The sequence below is a fragment of the Mustela nivalis genome (assembly GCF_964662115.1).
Source record: "Mustela nivalis genome assembly, chromosome: 3".
NCBI classification, from domain to species: Eukaryota; Metazoa; Chordata; class Mammalia; order Carnivora; family Mustelidae; genus Mustela; species Mustela nivalis.
Genome location: NC_139022.1, coordinates 114,523,523 through 114,545,226, shown reverse-complemented (window position 1 = coordinate 114,545,226; position 21,704 = coordinate 114,523,523). Strand labels below are relative to the sequence as shown.

The window sequence follows — 21,704 nt, the reverse complement described above, 5'->3', positions numbered from 1 at the left end:
AGCATATTCAGCTTAGGCTCTCACTCTGAATTCTCATAAAATATGCTACAACTTTATGAGACAGTAAATAGTGAACTATAAAAAACACAAATCACCAGAGAGGCCAGAGAAGCAGCATGGCTTTTAAACACTACACTGACAAAGTTATTCAAAACTTGTTGGAAATAATTTTATCTACTTATTACACAGAATAACCCACTGTTAATCACCTACTGCTTTCTTATGATCTGGTGATGTTTGTCATTAAAAAGTAAGACTTATAGCTGCACCAGACAATGAGATGTGTGAACGCTCATATGGAAGAAGACATGAAATTTACCACAACAATCCTCCAGAGAGGACATGTTGTCCCCTTCTGCCTCTGCTGAGATGGAGTTTAGCAAAGTCAGCTCTGAGTTACATATAAGAGTAGGACATGACTCAAAGACAAATATGCACAAATAGAATATAGTTTGATTTACAATATGATTTTTTGAGTAACTAGGATAACATCTATTATCTCAGAAGGCATCAGAGATGGTCAAAATTTTTTCTGTGTACATGTTGAGAAGATAATCCGCACAGTTTTTAGAAGCAAGATGATAAAAAGCCAATGGTACTCACTGGTAGAGAGAGACAAATTACGTATTCCTCTGGGCTACAGATTATCTAAGTTGTTTAGAATACCCAACACCAGAAAGCAAAGTAACTACCTTTGCTTTTGCAAAGTGGCTACCTATGTGTAGGTTTCAGGGACACAGATTGTCCTGGGTTCTGGTCCCTGTGGGATGGACTTTATGTGAAATATTTTACACTTGCCTCATCCATTAAATAAGGATAGAGTTTACATAATAAATGAGAGCTGTTTGTTAAGCACTAAGCACAGTGTGTAAGACATACAGGAAATACTCAAAAAAACATGGTGACTACCTTATTTCTCTCTTCTATTTTTAATGAGGACAGTCAACCTTTTCCTGTTAAAAGGTACCAGACTGGAACTCTAGTTCATAATAACTAAAACTAAATGCTCACGGGTGAACAGGGTAGGAGGCATCAAAAGCTCCATCACATAAACATTTTGATGAAGACCTGGACCAAAATGCTGCTGAGCTGTATGTTTTCCATGGTATCGAATTCCTTCATCACTCTTAGTTAAAGAATAGAATTTTTTAAAGGATTTTCTCAGATTCTACACACCACTGGTAAAGTGTGTTTGGATACAAAATGTTAATTTCATTTTATTCTTTCTTTAGTGTCAACTTTTCTCTATTGCCTAAAGTAGCAACTCTTAAGACTATGCCTTACATATAATGCTGCTATTCTAATAAAACAGTAGCAACTGTAAGAGCTAACTTATTGGGCATGCTCTAAGTGCTAGACACCATTCAAAGCTTTATACAAGTAAGTCTAATATTAACTTATTTAATTGTCAAAAAACTAATGAGGCAAAGAGGTACAGAGAGGTAATGTGTCTTGCCTAAGGCCACAGAGCTAATAAAGAGCACAATTAGGACAAAGAAAATTAACCTTTTAACTAAGAGAAATGTCAAACAGTATCGATAAAGATGTCAAAATACTCCTCAGCTAATTTAAGAGGATGTTAAAAAGGAAACTTCAGCTGAAATCCCAAGGCACTAAACATCAAATAATAAGGTGAATTTTGAGACTACACCCTGAAGGAAGCGGATATGGAAATGACTTGCCAATCCTTGAAAACCCTCCCAATTAAGAAAAGATTTTTTGAGCAGGAATTTTTTGGCATGAGCTGGATTATGAGTTCGGGGTTTCTCCTATCCTCACCACTGGTCTGAAGAGAAGAGCTTCACAGGGAGCAGGTTACAAGTTTTGTGTGTCCAGCAGCTCTGCCCAGGACACCTACAGGCAAAAGTGAGTGGCTGCTATTCCTACTGGAGGGGCAGGTGATATCCACCTCTATTTGTAAGGTGAACGGGGCAAAGGATGGTGTGTCTTTTGGATTAGAAGTGGGCCACACAAAGAGAGAGTATCCTAAAACAATGGTGTGGAGGAGTGCTGAGATAGCATCAGGCAGAACCTATCTGGATGACTAAAGACCTGAGAATGGGGGAGGAGGGTCCCCAGGGGAAGAAGGCAGTGTCTGTATCTCAGGAAGGTCAGAAGAATGGTTCTGGGGGAACCACGAAGGGAAGGGGTGCTTTCAACACTAGGGAAGCCCAAATTCCTTGAAGTCATCCTAAGATGGTCACCAGTGCATCTGTCTCCCTTCTCACCACTTCTCCTGCTCTTTGACCCTGTGGAGTCTGAAAACATCCTACTCAAGGACATCAGGAAGCTTGTGAGAGAAGTTTTAACTTCAAGTCAGGTTCAGAATATTATTACATGGAACCAAGTATTCTAGTCTCTAAATTTAGATTGTCTTCATTACAGTAAGCTGTCACATAAATTTAAGAAAAGTAAAGTTACGAGGTTGCCTGACTTTTCTTCCTTACTTACTGGGTAAATGGCTTCTACTGAACAAATTAAAGATACATTTTAAAAGGACAGGAGAGACCAAAATATAGTTGCCTTTTGTTTATGCTCTGCCTATGAGTCACGCTTCTCCAACTTGCTAGTTACAACAAGTTTATTTTTCTAAAAATAAAAACCCATATCTCAGTGTCTAAGGAAACAAAAACAAATATACAAAAGGTAAATCGAAAATTGAAGTGCTAACCCTAATAATAATTCATAGTTGTGATTCATTTCTGACTTCAATAATCAGTGCATGTCAAAAGCATCAACAAAGAGAGATGAAGAAAAAACATTTAGCATGTTATGGGAACAGCAATATATATAATCAGACAAAAATGGTATTTTTATTTTAAAAAAGTTTAATTGACTGCAATTGTGAAATCCTGGAGGCTTTCTAACAGTGTCTCATACTGTTTCTGTATGTGGACGAGAGAATGGAGATTTGTGTTTGAAACACTATATTCCTCATCGCTACACTCATACACTGGTTGCTTAAAGGAAAAATGATTTCGTCCTCCCAAACTGGTTTTGTACTCATCACAGATTTCAACAGAATCACTGAGGTAAAGGCAAGGGCCAAGTAAGTATATCGCAGCAAGTGAAAACACTTCAGCTCTGTTAAGCAGGAAGGAGCTACATTCTTCTGGCTGCTGTATTTAAAATATCCCTGAACGAAGTGCTGACAATCTTGTAAGCGGAAATAAATCCTAGATTGGAGATAGAGGATGAACTTAAGTGGACAGATTATTTCCATCTGCTGTTGCTTCTCTCCCCCACCCCACCTCCTTTGGGATACAAATGTTTTGATTCCCAGAGGGAAGAGTAAAGTATTATCACCTATGTCTAAGAAAGAATTTCATTTCTCTCACTTATACTCTTACACCAACGAATATGTCTGCCTTTTACCGAGTCACCTGAGAAATAAAGGGTGCACAATGACTAAGGCACCCTGGGGGTCTTATGAAAGCCTTCTGAAGAGAAAACTGTGGTAACTGTATTTTGAAAAGTAAATCATTCTGCTGTTACCATTGGGACATATGGTTGGGTTCTGAAATGCATGACATTTTTGATTTGCCTGCCTCTTTAAAGCTGATGCTGGCTAACCCTGATTTGCATGGAACCCATTTGGCAAAAGAAACTTTTTAAAAATAGCAAAACAATTTGGAACAGTTTAGAATAAAATATATATATTCTATCTCATACTTTTCCCTTGTTTCTATAGTTAGCTGCACAGTGATGAGAAAAAACAATATGAAAACATTTCTACCTTTTGACAGAGCTCCAAGTTCTTCTACAGAAGTTATTTACATTTTAAACTGTGTTTGAATAAAAACAGCGTTTATTTACATATAACTATACTCTCCATTTCATATCTTATTTGCTATAAATTATAAAATCTAAATCCATTGTACTTAGAGACTCAGTCAGCTAACACTGTCAAGTATCCTGATTTAAGGATGATTTTCTTCTTCTCCAGCAATTTTGACTTGCATCTCATCAGAGCTTTCTTCCAGGAGCTTGCTGGGCTCTCTGTACATTTTTTTTGAACCACTTTACTGAGGTATAATTCACATACCTAAGAATGCACCCAATTAAAGAACATAACTCAATAGGAGTGTGTGTGTGTGTGTGTGTGTGTGTGTGTGTATGTGTTTTAGTATATTCAACATACATATAATCATCACTACAACTGATTAACTAATTTTAGGACATTTCACCACCTCAAAAATGCCTTTAGCAACCACCTCCTTATCTGGCACTCCTACCTTCTCTGCTCTAAGCAAAACAAATCTGCTTTGACTCTACAGATCTATCTTCTTTGGACATTTCACATGAATGGAAACATAAGTCATCTGGGTTTTTGTGAGCTGTTCCTTTCACTCAGCATGTTTCCAAGGCTCATTCATACTTGTGCATTTTTGACTACTTCCTTTTTATGGCTGAATACTTCTCCATCTTACAGATATATCTTTATTTTTTCAAAGACCATTAGGACAGTGGGCCATTACAGAACGATTCACTTACCAACACACACGCGTCCATCCACACCCACAGCCAGGCCTGGGGGACAGTCACAGCGGAAGGACCCTTCGTTGTTGATGCAGTGTCCATTCATGCAGATTCCTGGCGTCTGGCATTCATCAACATCTGTCCAGAGGGAAGCACAACCCAGGCCATTAACTGGGTAAATTTACTCTTATTACAGAGTTTACCTGTTCTCACCACTCTAGACTATCAACCTTTTGTTTTCCATTTTATAATTTGTGGAAGGACACAGAAGTGATAACAAATCTTGAATCTAAGTGAAACTCTTCTTTTTTAAGATTTTATTTATTTATTTGAGAGATGAGGAAGAGTGAGAGAAAGCACAAGCAGAGCAGAGGGAGAGGGAGAAGCAGATACCCCACCAAGCAGGAAGCCTGAAGCAGGGCTCAATCCCAGGACTCTGGGATCATGACTTGAGTCAAAGGTAGACACTTAACCAACTGAGCCACCCAGGTGCCCAAACACCAACTCTTTCAAGCATATGTTCAGAAAGACTGACGCAGAATTGCCTCCCTTTACCCATTAGGGAAAAAAGTAGCCTCATACACTCATTTTTCATGATCTATCTGCTATTTCTGTTTAATATTAAATGATATTTAAGTCAAGTTAATTCAATGAAACATATTCTTAAAACCAAGCTAAATGTTTGTAATTACCTTTTATTTACACACATAAAATTCAAACCAAAGAGAGATGCTGTTTTAACATTAAGTTGATCACTTCATAATAACAAAATACGGAACCATCTCTCCTTTTTAAAAGATTAATTCATTTATTTTATTTATGTTTTTTTACCATCTTCTTTTTTTTTTTAAGATTTTATTTATTTATTTGACAGTAGATGGAGAGGCAGGCAGAGAGAGAGAGAGAAGCAGGCTCCCTGCTGAGCAGACAGCCCGATGCGGGACTTGATCCCAGGACCCTGAGATCATGACCTGAGCCGAAGGCAGCGGCTTAACCCACTGAGCCACCCAGGTGCCCCTAATTCATTTATTTTAGAGAGAGAGAGAGTGAGCATAGGGCTGGTGGGGAGAGGGGGAGAGAGAGAGGGAGAGAGAATCTCAAGCAGACTTCCCACTGAGCATGGGGTCTGATATGGGGCTCAATCCTGACTCTGAGATTGTGACTTGAGTTGAAAGCAAGAGTCGAATACTTAACCCCATGGGGCATCTCTCCTAATTTTCAATCTGTTAGAGTTTATCAAATATAATCCAACAAAGAATGGCTTCCCTCAAAGATGAAACAGCCTTCAAAACACAGGTCCACCAAATCATGAACATTTAAGATTTGCAGATTACAGTATCAGTAGTAAGGAAGTAAATTTAAAAAAATTTCAAGATAGCAGAAACTGTTGAGGTCTTATTTATATGTGTATTTAAGATTCTTAGGAAATGCTTAAATAAAATAACATGCTATAATGTAACATTACACCCTGGAACATAACACTGAACTCAAATCCTGTGTTAAATCCATGTCAGCTAATGTTGAGACGACATCTCAATCATGAGTTAAAATAGCAGAGCTACAACATTTCTACTGAATGCTGTACTCCCCTTTTATGAATAGTCAAGAAGCTATTTTTTATTCAGAAATACAAGATCAGTCTCGATCTTTCTTTCTCAACTCTCCATGGAATTTTGTTGAAATTACAGGAACGGGTTATTAGCACTAATGCTATTCACGTAAGTTTGTGCAATGGAAAGTAGAAAAGATTCAGAGTGGATTTCATATAAAAGGAGAAAAATGAAAAAAAAAACCTGCAAAATTTGTTCCAACTTACTAAATTAAAATTGTGAGTATAAATTGGATATAAAAGCACTTCTTTTGCTTACTAGAGTTACCACTAGAGCTTAGCCTTCAAAATGGCTCACAAAACAAACTGAGGGTTGCTGGGGGGAGGTGGCTTGGGAGAAGGGGGTGGGATTATGGACATTGGGAGGGGTATGTGCTTTTTGAGTGCTGTGAAGTGTGTAAACCTGGTGATTCACAGACCTGTACCCCTGGGGATAAAAATATATGTTTATAAAAAATAAAAAATTTAAATTAAAAAAAATGGCTTTATAAACAAAATTGATAGGAACACTCAAAATTCTTCACTAAGTCACAATATAAGATTTTTAGAGAATGGTATAGTCATGATCTGTAGAGAGTTTATGGAAAGTATGTAATACAAAACAGGTAATGAATGAAAGTGGAAAATCTAGCTCTCAGAGCACAAAAAAAATGAAAACCTTCCAAGACTTTTTTCTTCCTCTTTTATATTTAGGCAAGGGGTACAGAGAAATTATTTCTACATTGTCTCTTCCAGACTTGCTAGAACCAATCTGTCATTCCCTTAATTTTTCCTACACCATTATTATTTTTTAAAGATATTACTGTTCCTTAGACCACAATGTATGTTTTTCTGGGATGCTTTAGACACCTGCCTTACTGAATTAGCAAGAGATGTGAATAATATGAAATCCACATGAAGAAACTGAAGTAATTCTTGATGATTCATTCAATGGTTACTTTCCTATCAAAGCCATACATACCAGTACAGTAACGCCCATTTGGAGCCAAGACAAATCCTGGCTTGCAGATGCACTTGAAGCTACCATCTTCATTAATGCACATCCCATTCAAACACATGTTAGTAGTTGTACATTCATCATGATCTGCAGAAGGAGAGCAGAACAACTTATACCACTGGCCTTGTGGGAACCACTTCCCTCTCCTTTCACAAATAACCACCAATCATGTTCTACTATAGAAGTGAGCCATGTGCTCATTGATTTTTTTTTTCCTAATAGGAACGCCAACCAAGTGAGAGCAAATAGGGTGGAGAACATGAAGGGCCTTTAGTGTAAGGAATATAAAGGAAAATATTAAGTAAATGTTGTGCTTGGTTTTTATTAAAACCACATGAGACGTGTTTTACTTTGATTAGCAAAAATGTTTATATGATTTCAGGGGGTGGGGGAAGTTTCTTCCGTAAGGGAGAATAAAGCAGTGATAAACGTCACTGTGAGTGAAATGATCTGGACCTGTATTAGTAGCTGAAATATTGTGTGTTGCCGTGTGACTACAGTATTCCTGTGGGGTACTGGTATCCACTGGTACCAGAGATCACCAGGACTTCAGATTTAGAGATTTGATTATCACATATGCTAGACATTTTTATATTCTGCCAGACTAGAGATAATTGTTGGTGTCATAATGGCAAAATGTGAAATCCTGTAGGTGCTTGTAATTACCACAAAGCAAAATGGCTACCTAGAATTAAACATATACCACACAGAAAATTTCCAGAAGCAACACATTATTCACTGTTAAACCATTTCCAAACAATTTATCCTTTGACTCTAATGGCCTCATATTAAATGCGTTTATATTTTACCTAAGTCATCTGAAGAATTCTCACATACATGCTATGCAAGTTTTCATAGAAATAGCATATATGGTTCTAAATAAAAATGTGTATCTTTTAGAAAGCTTTTGCAAGGGGGCAGGCATACCAACACAGTTTTTTCCATCTGTAGTTAATTCAAAGCCAGCGTTGCAAATGCACTGGAAACTTCCATCTGTGTTCACACACCGACCGTTTTTACAAAGAACCCCATTCTGGATGCACTCGTCGATATCTGGGACAATGAAGGATGGCCAAATGTTATTCTTTTACAATGACCACAGGCAAAAACAGTAAGATAATAAATGTGATGTTCAACATCCAGTTTATATTTTTACATGTAATAACTCAGGTCATGTTGCTTCTTTAGCCAAACTTCCAAACTTCTCTCACCAGCTTTTTTCTTTTTTTCTTTTTGACAGCCCTGACCTAGAGGAGCTGAAGGAGGAAAAGAAAAAGAATATTGGGCCGGGGGTGTGCCAGGAAGCTGGAAGAGGTAGACAGTGCAGGGAAATGACTGGTGCAGTGTTTTGGACACAATGGTCAAAGACGTCCAAACTCAAGGCAAGCTGCTGAGTAAGAAGAACACAGTAACCTCAAATCACCTGGGTTAACAGCACGATGGTGAAGACTGTGGGATGAGCTTAGCCAAGCAACGACCCACGGATAAATAGGAAATGTAGAAGACGACAAGTGGAGTCATCTGCAGAAAGAATTCTGCAATGAATCAGCACTGAGGAGGAATTGAGAGGACAATGGGTGGGGAAGTGTAGCAACAAAACTGTGAATCAAGATGAGGCCTGACTTGGTGTTGGAGTACATGTGAGGTTCAAAGAAAACAGTAGTTGAAAATGACTATAAATCCTAAGGTCTGTTAATCAGAGAGCAGGAAGGCTATTGATGTTACTTAGAGAAAGGAACCTGTGATTGAGGGAAGGAAGATAAACTTAATTTTCTGCAAAGCCAGATATCATGTGGCCAGGGTTATACACCCAAACAGTGTTTGCACATAAAGGAAGCACTTCTGAGAGGAGCATAAAATAAATCTGTAGTAATACAACAGCACTTACTTCATTCTATGTCTTATTTTAATAAATTTACTTTTAACCTCAACAGCCTGGGTCACTATATTTCATGGAACATTTTCATATGTGAACGCAAACTGCCTTACCAATGCATGCTTGCTTAGTAGGAGTCCTCTGGAATCCAGCATGACATTTACAATAATAGGATCCAGGTGTGTTAACACAATCTCCATTAGTGCAGGGATTTGATGTACATTCGTCAACATCTGTGAGCAGCAAAAGAAACCATTACAGACTTCACTCCGTTCCTAGAAATGTTTGTTTAAAGTACATTTAGGCCTCCCAAATTTGAGAGAAGGCCAGTCAGTGGTAATAGTCTAAAAAGCAGAGTATTTATAAATGAATGAAAATTCCTTTCTTGAAATAGAGAGGCCAGCCTAGAGATTTACAAAAATATCGCCGATTGGAAAGTACAAGGGAATTTGCTTTAATCAAGAAATAATGATTTTTCAATTTGAGAAATGCACAATGATTAAAAGCTCTGAAAAGATTCTTCTTTTTTTTTTTTTTTAAAGCTGACTCAGTAAAGACACAGCCATGAGTTTTAAAAGGCTCTGACACTTATCTGTTATAATCTGGGCATGCTAATAGCCTTTTCAAAGCTTTGTATGGTATTGGAAACTGAATAAAAGATATCTAAAGACAGACATTTATAGATTCATCCTGTAAGTTTCATGATTTTAAAGAAACTGACAGATTGTGGAATTTCTTTGTTATTATGTGTTGTCCTCAATTAGATATGTAACTACCCACTGAGGCTTGGGTGTTTGAAGTAACACAGGATGGGACAGAAAATGGAAATTAATTAAAATAAAGTCTATTATCTTCAGCAGCCTCAGTTTTCTTTAGGACCTTAAAATGGGCACAGGAATTTTTTTTTGCATAAATCAAGTTTAATGCAAATACTAGTTCTGATCCCAAATGTGAGAAACATTACTGTTTTTCATTCAAGTTCTCCTAAGGCTTGATTAAATGCAAACCCATCGCAGGGACTGCAAGACCAAATGGCAGATGGAACAGTCTGGACTGCTTACAGCCCAGACAAATTACACGTGCCAGAGTCAGAAAAAGTTAAATTCATCTTCTCTCAGCGATGCCCACTAAATATAATTTTGAATGCTAGTAAATTAAAAACCTCACTAGCGGGTGAGGGCATAATGACTTGCCATTTCATACACACGTAGAAGCTATTAACATATACAATTTCAGCTAAATTGGAGAACACAACAATCAAATGAATTCACAGGTTTACCATTTTAATAAACAGATTACTCCTTTCACAGATGTTCTTAAAAAAGGAACTGTAATCTATCAAACTCACCAACCTCATTTATATAAACACTCAGACTAAATGCAATTAAGCCCTCTCTGGTAAAGGAGGGGAACAACAACAACAAAAAAATCTCATAGCAAATTAAATCAAAACAACAGAGAATAACAGGATTGAATGCTTTTTCAATTCACCGAAGGGCGCCTTCAGTCCATTAAGATTCACTTACATTTAAACTTTTGGTTGATAACATCAATTCTACTGAGCCAAAGGAATGAAGCAAAATGAGAAAAGACAGAGTTTAGAGGGTTAGCAAGCATATAAAAAAACTTAGTGGACTTTCCAACAGGAATTACAACCTTGAATTTGCAATGTTGAAGACAGCTTTAATTCTCTGGTGTATGTAATACTGAAATGCAACAATTCAAAAATGTGTTGTAGGTGCACATTTTCAGAAGCTTCATTGTAAACTTCAATTCTAGTGAAGAACATTATACCATGCACCCAACCCCCTTTGTTGAGGTAAACTTTCCTGGGCCACTTTTCAGGGCCTTTTCCTTCTTTGAGAACCTGTTCCTGCAGCCCCTCGGTGCCAGGACACCTCTGCCAATTATTTTGCCATGACAGCCATAATGCATTTTGACTTTCTTAGCCCCTTAGAGATCATAACAAAGGATCAGTACATAGAAAGATAGAGTAGTTCACTTACTTATTTCTTCTTTATAAGTGAAAACATTCACTAAAAAACTATCAGTGAGTTTAAAATCCATGACTTTCAAATCCCATTTGTTTTGGGGGATTATTGTAAGATTTTAAGTTGTAGACTCATAATTGACCACCGCCATGTTTAGATATGTACATTTCATGGCTCTTGATTCTGAGGTGTCAAAGCCTAATACTTCCAACTGATCACCTTTGTTTTGTCCCATGTAGAGGAGCAGGACTACTTAAACAATAGTCTGTAAGCTTTGGTTTCTTCCTATGTTTTCACCAGGGACTGGGTATTTTTAAGCAAAATTCACAGGATTTTTAAACTCCTAAAATAAACAAAATAATTGGGAAAGAGGCTGATTATCAAAATGGTTACATTCTCAGATACTACTGGGGTTAGGATAGTATTCTTACAAAATACTACTAATAAAAGAAGTCAATTTACGACTTAAATTATACTTAAATTATAACATAAATATAATTGACTTTTCTACCAGAAAACCTGATTTATAAGTATGCAATATATAAAATACCTTCTCTTGTAGATACATATAAAATTATATAAAATATAATTATTTAATATAATAAAAATTATAAATATAGTAAATTAATAATAAATATATGCATATTTTATGGTGTTTCCCAAAATACCACCTGATCCATCTCTTAAATAAGCATCTAGTAGTATTAGCTAAGCCATGGCTACTGCATATGGTTATACCCTGCATAACCCCAAGGTGTGGCATTTATATAGATTACGTGAATGGTCCTTCTATAGTTGTGCAGTGCAAAACCCATGTAACAGCATATAAGGATCCTGAATTTAGCCTTAATCATGCTCAGTCGTATGTAATTTAGAGTGACTGGTTTTTCCTAAACATCATATTTGACTGACATTTTCCTTCAAAACCATAGTGCACTTAAAAATTTTCAATGTACACTGGTAAAATTATGACATTCTCTGTTCCTGGTCTTTCATCTATATAAGAGAAGACTTGAACCCAAATCAGGTACTTAGGGTTATGCTAATTATGAAGCATTTACAGAATCATTTGCTAAAACTACTCCTAAACTAAAACTACTCTCAAGGGATCACCAAAACCCTTTTCATTATAAAATCCAATAGATATTTTGGTCCTCATTATATTTGAGTTTTCTGCCACATCTCACGCTTGCCACTACTTTTCTCTTCAAACGGTATCCTTGCATAGCTTCAGGGACATAATACTTTCTGGATTATTTTGCTGTCTCACCAACACAATTAGTGAGTTTTCTTTAGGGGACTGTGTTGCTATGGCATAGGGTTTCAGCCACAGTAGTACGGTTATCTTTCCATTCTTGCTGGGGTTCACCGTTGGTGATAATAGTCACCCTCACGGTTCTAAGAGCCACCTATATGACCCTGATGCCTCGATCTGTTAACTCTAGCTCTGAACACCCCGCTTAGCCTTAGGTTTTTTAAAACTCAATGTCCTAGGGGCACCTGGGTGGCTCAGTGGGTTAAGGCCTCTGCCTTCGGCTCAGGTCATGATCCCAGGGTCCTGGGATCAAGTCCCGCATCGGGCTCTCTGCTCAGCAGGGAGGCTGCTTCCCTCTCTCTCTCTGCCTGGCTCTCTGCCTACTTGTGATCTGTCTCTCTGTCAAATAAATAAATAAAATCTTTAAACAAAAAAATCTCAATGTCCTAGATACCTAACACTCAACATGTCCAAAAGTGACTCCTCTCCCTGTCTCCTCCTAATCTCCACCTTCCTCTGGATGACACCACCATATATCTAGTGCTACTCAGCTAAGAAGGAAAGCAAGACAGAGGTAGACACAGAAATCACAATACACAGGATGGGAAACAGTGGGGAATTCTTGAAGGGGGCTATCTCAGCAGTAGGTTAAAGGGGCATAGGGAAGACCATGCACAGAAGAGACAGCTTGGAAATTAGCTTTGATTCAGAAGACTTTTTTCTTTTTAATGATGTACAGTCTAATTTGTTCCTATAGTCTAAAAGCTATGAAAAAACAAAGGATTAAAGAATCATGAGCTTACCTATGCAATCCCCGTTTGAATCCTGCTTATACCCCATGTTGCATTCACATCGATAGCTAGACACAGTAGGTATGCAACGCCCATTTAAACAGAGATTAGCGTGGTGCTTACAGATATCTATCGTCTGGTTCAGAATAGCTACAGAAAAATCAAAGCACAAGTGGTATTTCAGCGTTACAAGATGTAGTACTTTTATTGAAACTGATTTTTTAAAAGGAAATGGTGGTCTTTGGCTCATTTGTAGTAAAGATTAAACTTTTTAATAGTCCATTCATTAAGTGTACATATCAAAGGCTCACACTATTCTATATTTTATTAAAACTTGAATGTTGAGGATCTAAAAAATATTCCTGAGACACATGGTTGTAACTCGAATTTGTTAAGTGATACATCTGGAAACTTTGCCTGTAATGATGTCTTTTCAAAATTTCAGGAATGTTCTACTGTACATTTGAATGCTTTCCATTTCTTTTTTTTTTCCTTAACTGTGCTGAATATTCAGATAGTAAATAGGCCATCTGCCAAAAAGAATAAACACAACACTGTAGGACATCATTAAATATTATTAGCAAGAGCAGCTCTTATAAAAAGAATGAACTTAAATGTCAAGTACACCAGTGCCAGTTCTGGCCCAAAGCCCAAGTTATTCAACAAAAAAGGGTGAGGAAAAGAAAGATATTTCATTAAAATATTTGGATAGGCACAGAGCAAGACTTATTCAGTTTATCTCAGTTGAGAAATGGTTCTGGAAAATAATTCAAGGGGTGTATGAACAGGGCAGCTGCAACGGCCAAATGAAATACACTGGAACCAAAAACACACTCTTTAATGGCGTCATCTGGACTGGAGTATGACCAGGCTCTCATCTTTATTTTCAAAGAAAACCAGGGTCACTCTTCTTTTCTCCAATTTAGAAAGTTTATGGAACAGGAAAATAATATTTTCTCAGGCATTTTTTTTTTACTACTACCTTGTATTTTAGACCCTGAAAGAGGTTTTTACACACACACACACACACACACACTCCTTTTGAAAAAAATGCTAGGTATTATAAAATCATTTAAGGCAGAAAAATAAAGAGTCTACACCAAAAAGTGAACACTCACTTAGTCCAGTGATGATGGGCCCCTGTCCCCCGGCCCCTACACCAGCTCCCCCAACTCCAGGAGAAAAGCCATTGCCTCCAGGGATGGGGATGAAGCCTGTCCCTCCTGGGCCATAGCCATTGCCACTTGGGGCAAAGCCATTCCCCCCAGTTCCTCCAGGTCTGGAACCAGCATTCCCTGGAATCCCTCCTATTGGAAGTCCATCCATGCAAAGTCTGCGATATTCCTCTAGAAGAAAAGAAAGGCCAGTTAAACACAAATTGATTCTAAAAGTCATCTGTACACTGTAAGAACATTTTAATTTATCTATATTATTTGATCTGAATAAGTAGCATATTCATCTTGATCCATGTTTCCAATGCTAGAAGTAACAGGGAAAAGTATAGATGTTTCAGAAAAAAGTAAAAACCTATTTGCCATATTTTAATGGAGTTGCATAACCAAAGAACTGTTTATATGTGCTATGTGCAGTTTGATTTTATGTCCCCAAGTGCAACTCATAGAATTCCAGATACAACTATGAATTCAAGAAATTTACTTACACAGATAAAAATCAAAGCTTTCCATAATTCTTTCTGTTGATCTGGTTTTACTTAAAACTTCATCAGTATCACACCTACACATTTCTTCCATCTCCTTTCTTTGCTATAAGGAATTACTATTGCTTCACAATATTTTTTATATATTTGGATTTTAACAAAAGACAGTGTTCAGTTAGCTTTTCAAACTGCACCTTATTTGTCCAAGTATCAAAGCTGAGAGAAAAGAAGCAAGACTACAGCAATCTAATTATTTCTTCATCTGTTCTCGGAATTAGGACAGTAGGGTCAATAGAAATGAAAATTATTTAACTCAAAGAACTGTTTCATTATTAATATTACTATTATATATTATTTGTGAATTCACGAGTTCCCAAAATCATATACTATGCACAAATAGTGCTGTTGTTTAAGCTTTATTACTCAATTTTGATGTTCTATAGCTTATAGATTTTGAAAGAATGGGCCTTAATCTTTCTCTCCATAACAGCACATATAGATATCTAATTTCATAAGCATAGTTCAAAAAGTTTAGTTTTTTCAGAATACTATAATTTAACATAAAGACAATATAATAAAACATACTGATGTGACTTTATGTGATTGATAAACATTAATCCTATGTTACCATTCATATCATATTAATAAGAGGAGCTACTTCTCATTCATCCTTAAGTAATTTCCTGATAAAGCCTCAGTTATATGGTTAGTTTATCCAGCAAAGCGAATGGAAGGTATCCTCCCACCCTTTTATTATTAACCTTCAGGTTATTAGAAAAGAGGAATTATCTTCAAGGATTGGGATACTAGAAAATAGGGACACTCCTGAAATAAAATATAAATGAAGTTAATCAAACATACTCGAAGACCTGAAATGAAAGATCAGGATTTTAAAACTAATCGAAATACAGATGTTCAAAATAATTTCAAAAAATACTTGCAGAAAGACAAGTCATAATCAGTTTTTGGGAATTTTTCTGATATTAATAAAGTGTATAAAGTCAAAACTGATCCCAAGTAAATAATGCCACCCAATTCCTCACAAAAACACAGTATTCATATTAAAGACAGTGCTAAGAACACACATATAACTTGGCTTCAAAGGAAAAGAACAAAGTACACTACTGTTACTGATTTTCCTAACACTGCCTGTGCTGAAAAGACACGCAGTCGGCTGCTCACCAGAGCCTCTGACGGGACAAGCCTCAGGAATGGTTCCGATGCCCCAGCAGCGGCCGGGCTCACAGCAGCACTGCATTTTTGTCATTCTGCCTGGGAGCTCTTGCGCACAGCGACCATTCACCAGGCCCGAGAAACACGTGCCTGTTCTCTGATCTGAACATGTGGAAATAAAACAGAAGGCATGCCTGAATTATTTCAGGTTCTTATGTCAATTATTTAACATATCAGAAGAGGCTAAGTAAAGAAAATTATTCTACTTACCTCGAATATATATCTATTTATTGTCTTAGTCTCTATGACATTTGTTCATTTCTTTATTTACTGAGCAAATATTCACTGAGAACCTATGCCATGCCGTATTCCAGGGATACAGGAATGAAAGATGTGAAGCAGGTATGTGCTCCTATTACACTAAAAAGCCAAGCCCAGACAGATTCAGAGCTTGAAGGAAAGCAAGAACCCAATCCCAGCCTAGATTATCCAATCCCCAGATGACCTGCTGAAGCATAGTATTATTTGCCACTGAGAGTTGTGGATTGTTTGTTACACAGCAATACCTGACTGATAGAGTTGCTATTCTAGAAAGGGTGATCACAAACAGCTCCTCTCAGACAGGAGCATCTGAGCAGAGACGTGCATAATGTGACAACATGAGCCACTCAGTTATCTCAGGGAAGAGAAGTTTAAAGACGAAGAGGATGTAGTCAGAGAAGAGAACACAAAAGGGATAGTGGAAGCCTCAGAGCTCATAGTTATCAAGGACAAGATCACACACAACCCTGTAAACCATGAGAAAAGGACTTCTGGATTTCATGTGGAGTGCTGTTAACAGTTACTGGATGCTTTCAGTTAGAGGAAATGGAAGGGTCTACATTTTTTAAGAAAATCTCTTTAGATGCTGACAGTAGCAAGTGCAAGAATATCAGTGAAAGTAATCAAAAAGGCATGATGGTGGCTTGGATGAGGGTGCCATCATTGACAATGATGAGACTGGTCAGATGGCAGACATATTCTGAAGGTACAGCTCAGGGAGTGGGGTAATAGAGAGAGAGTTTTGGAAATTTCCTAAGTCTTTGACTTAGACAGCTGAAATGGGAAGATAAGGAGAAAAGCAGGATTAAGGGACTTAGTACAAGGCTCTTCTTTAAATTGTGTTACGCTTGTGATGTTGAATATAGGAACCCAGGACCCAGAGGAATGGTCAGGCTGAAGCCGTATACTTGCAAATGACCTGTGTATACATGCAGTTATAAGCTGTGAGGCTAGTAAGACATTTTCAAGAAGTAGGGGCAAGGGATTATGTCAAATGGTGATTACAGGTCAAGTCAGGTGAGGACCATGCTGTAACTGGCGGACTGGCAGGATGCTATGGTGAGGAGATTGGGCATTATCTTGCAATGTTGGCTGTAGAGCAGTTAACACGATCAAAGAGGACTCTAATAAACATCATTCTGCCAGCAAGGTAGAGAATGGATCAAAATGGAAGATAAAGGCTGAAAGACATCACTGAAAGAGAACATAAGATGCAAAGTTGTATAGGGATAAAATATTAATATCAACTATAAGCCCTGTGGGCTTCAACTGAAACTGACTTTATTGTAAGCAATGGGGAAAAAAAAAGCAAAATAAACTATGGGTCTAGCTCTTTATATATTATTTAACTTTCATCAAGAAGCCTCAAAGAAGTTTTGGCTCTGACTGCAAGAAGAAATAAGTACCACAAAAATCAAGAGCTGCACATCGATAATGTAGATGAAGCTATTAATTACAAAAATATTTCATTAGTAGGTAAAGTTAATTTTTTATACTAGATACAGAGTTTAAAATAAATGTATTATTTTCGCAAATGGTCTGCAGTATACCTCAGGTTACTGCTAAGCGAATGTTCAGTAAGTGAATTGGTTATAAGGTACTCCCTATAAGAATCAAAACACCTCCTTTTACTTCCCAAAAGAAACCTAGTATGTCCAAAACCCAAGTACTAAATTTGAAGCACATATGCATACTTGAGTACACCGCAGACATTTCCTAAACTTCATAAGCTGAACTTGAACAGACAGTCACTGGGAATAAGTTCACAGGTAAGTTTCTGTGCCCAAAAATGATGGAGGAAAATAATTTTTGGAATATTTATTCCAGGAACCCTGAGTATCATATTTCTACATTTACTCAGCAGCTACATTCCTCAAGAATAGCATGTAAATCTAGATAAGAAAGTCCTAAACTATCTAATAATCATGGTTACAGAATACAGTTACTACAAAGTAGGCTGAACGAGTTTCTCTCTTAAAGTCATCTGCAAGGAGAAGGCTGTACCACAAAGTCTGAGAAAAAAATAAAAGACAAAAGTCAGAAAACAAAAGACGAGAAGAACAAAACCACAGCCTTGAACCAGAAGATTTAGGTCTCCCATCAAAATCTTACCATCTGATTTTGCAACTATACTCACGGAACAGGGTTAGTGGCAGAGTTAAAAAAAACAGTATTGGTTCTGTTTCCAAACAGAATGGTGGGTTAGCTATCGTGAATGCCCCTCCCAACTGAAACATCCTGCATAAAATATGAAAAAATATTTTAAAAAATACATCAGCTGGCTGGCATGAAAGAAAGGGAAAAACAGAGTCATAATGACGTGAAAACGGGAATCTTAAGATGTAAGTACACAGCTAGGTTTCAGCCTTAGAGCTTCTGCAAAGCTCTAGAGACTTTGAATTTCAGCCCTGATATAGTTCCATAGAATCTACAGCATAAAAGAAAAACTCCATATCCCCTCTTCCAGCACAAAACTTCATAGGAAACCCCATAAACCTGGGGCTCCAAAGAACCACATCCTTGGTACAAGACTATAATGTACAGGTGGGCAGCTAAGACTGAGGGGAGGTAAAAACACATCTCTCCCAAGAATTTCTAACCACAAGCTCTTCCTCAAAGAGACAGCTTTGATGTCTCAATTCATAGTAGGTTTGTGGTCTGAAAAACTTCAAAGGAAGACTAGACTACATCAAGGTCCGCAGGCAGGGATACCGGATACCAAGCAACTGGCAAAAGCCAAAACAGAACAAAAGAGGACTTAATATTATGCAGGTCTCAAAGAATTCCCACAGACAAGTCCCAAGAACAGGAATAGCTAACAAGAAAATAAATAGCTAAATAAATGAGTGAATAAATAACACATAAACAAGGCTCCATTAAAAAGTGGCTGAATAAACATCAGATATCAGATACAGAATTGTCAGACTGATTCTGACAATTTGTGATTATTTGTAATGACAATTCATTTAATATTAATTATAACTAAATTATATTTAATATGCTTAAGATAATGAAAATCTAAAAATGTGAACAGGTAAAAAGAGTTCATAAACCATGAAAGAGGGACTTAAAAAAATTCAGCGGAAGTTCTATAAATGAAAACTATCACAAATAAAATAAAATGTTTAGTAATATATCATGCAGTATACTGCACATAAATGAAAAGAGAATTAGTGGGCTCCAAAATATATCTAAATAATTTATCTTCAGTGTAGTTCAGAGAGATGAAAAGATGGAAAATATTTTTTAATACAAGGTTAAGAAATGTGGTGGTAAGCATGAGAAAGTAACATACATCTTGTAAGCATACTAGAAAGAAGCAATAAGCAGACAGGGGGAGAGGCAATATTCAACAGATAACAGAGGCAATATTCAACAGAACTTTCTAACCATGCGATGAGACAATCTCAGATCTAGGAAGTCCAAAAAATCTAAAGTGGGAAAAACAGAAAGAAATCCACAACTCGCCACATCACTGTGAAACTGCAGACCAATAAAGAAAAAGTAAGGAAGTTAAAAATGGCTGGAAAGAGAGACAAATCACCTGCTAAGGAATATTTAATAGCACTAATGAATGCTAAAACCCAACTGGAATATTGTATCTTCTGTATACTATGATAAAATAGCTGTCAGCCTGGAATTCTGTATCCCAAGAGACCATCTTTCCAAAGGGAAAATTAAGGTGATTCTCAGGAACACACACAAAAAAGAAATTATTTTTTCTACCAAAAAATTCTTGCTGAAGGGAATTTTAGAAAAGGTTCTTTATTTTCTTTCTTTTTTTCTTCTTTCTTTCCTTTTTTTAAAAAGTCAGTTCCATGCTGGGTACAGAGCCCAACACAGAGCTTGAACTCATAACCCTGAGATCTAAGACCTGAGCTGAGATCAATAGTGGATGTCTAACTGACTGAGCCATCCAGATGCCCCCTAGAAAAGGTTCTTCAGGCAAAAAGAAAACTATTCCAAAACAGAAGGTTGAAATACATAAGGGAATAATGAGGAAAAATAGTTAAATATATGAATAAATATAAACAAGCACTAAAATATTACACAGTAATAATAATGATTAATTTGTTGCAAATACAGAATGGCAATTGGATAGAATTTTTAAAAGCTAAAAAGGGGAGATCAAAGTGTGACCATTCTAATATTCTTTTACTGTTTAGATATGGGTAAAATAAAGGTTAATTTTAGACTTTAAGCTGCACATGCATCTTATAATACTAGAATGAATACTAAATCCACAGAATTATATAATTTCTGAACTTTTAACTAAAAAAAGTTAAATGGAGTGTGGGGGAAGGAAGGAAAACCAATAAATAAAAAAGAGCAAGAAAGGAAAAAAGTAACAAAAAAATAGGAAGCACAAAGAAGGTAATTGAAATGCGAACATATTGGTTACTATAACAAATATAAATGTATTTAAATCTCAATTTAAAAGACAAAGATTGGGGCACCTGGGTGGCTCAGTGGGTTAAAGCCTCTGTCTTTGGCTCAGGTCATGATCCCAGGGTCCTGGGATTGGTCCTGGGATTGAGCCCTGCATTGGGCTCTCTGCTCAGCGGGAAGCCTGCTCCTCTTCTCTCTCTTTGCCTGCCTCTCTGCCTACTTGTGATCTCTGTCCATCAAATAAATAAATAAAATCTTTATAAAAAAAATAAAGAATAAAAGACAAAGATTTTCAGACTGAAAAAATTTTTTAAAATTAGATTTAGGCTGTTTAGAGGAGATACATTTATAAACTAAGGAAGAAGAAGAATTGAGAGAAAAAATACACAGCAAGCATATACTTAAACCTCCCAGGCCCACTCACAAAATGAGATGCTTAACGAGATAAAATAGACAAAAAGAAAATATTCAGAAATAGATCGAGAAAAGTAAACAATGTTAGAGAGTCAATACATACTGAAAAAAGGCTCAATTCACCAGGAAAATATAATACTTTAGATATTCATCACTTTGTAACATAACATCAAATTACAGAAACAAAATCTTGGAGACCACAGGGAGAAACTGAGAATTCTACTATGACAGTGGGATATTCACACAACTCTTTCAGTAATTGACAATATGGTAGACAAAATTCAGTAAATGAAGAAAAAATGTGAAAAGCACAGGCAACAAGTTTGAGCTAATGGATATATCTAGTCAACTGGAGAAAACACATCTTTTCCAAGCCCACATGGAAAATTTGCAAAACAGGGAAACCCTGTACACTCTAAACAACTCATGGGTCAACTACAGTATTGAAGTGGAAAGAAGGTACTACGTATAAAAATGAGTAAGGGCTCATCAGGAATCCAGAAAGACTTTATACCAATCAGTCCCAGACTATAAGAATCTGCAATGATATTGTGAAAGTTCCTCAAATCTGTATTTACCGTGAACACTGCAACAAAAGTATAAATGCCTCATCATATGAAACCACTTCTGTGATTTCCATATATGAAGACTGCAATGTGACTAATAAAATACAAATTCATTTAAATGTATTACTAAATACTCAGTTGCTTTTCCATTATGCCATTTCCTAAAGATAGTGAATTATAATTCAG

At 36.7% G+C, this 21,704-nt stretch overlaps 1 protein-coding gene across 1 annotated transcript in view; it reads right to left on the bottom strand.

Moving 5' to 3' along the window:
• FBN2 (fibrillin 2) overlaps nucleotides 1-21,704 on the bottom strand; it is a 247,924-nt gene that overhangs the window by 98,802 nt on the left and 127,418 nt on the right. The window contains exons 8-14 of the mRNA XM_082723375.1: nucleotides 15,838-15,990; nucleotides 14,117-14,344; nucleotides 13,011-13,148; nucleotides 9,075-9,194; nucleotides 8,013-8,138; nucleotides 7,050-7,172; nucleotides 4,495-4,617 (exon numbers count right to left, since the gene is read on the bottom strand). Coding sequence (XP_082579501.1) covers nucleotides 4,495-4,617; nucleotides 7,050-7,172; nucleotides 8,013-8,138; nucleotides 9,075-9,194; nucleotides 13,011-13,148; nucleotides 14,117-14,344; nucleotides 15,838-15,990 — 1,011 coding nt within the window. The remainder of the gene's footprint in view (nucleotides 1-4,494; nucleotides 4,618-7,049; nucleotides 7,173-8,012; nucleotides 8,139-9,074; nucleotides 9,195-13,010; nucleotides 13,149-14,116; nucleotides 14,345-15,837; nucleotides 15,991-21,704) is intronic.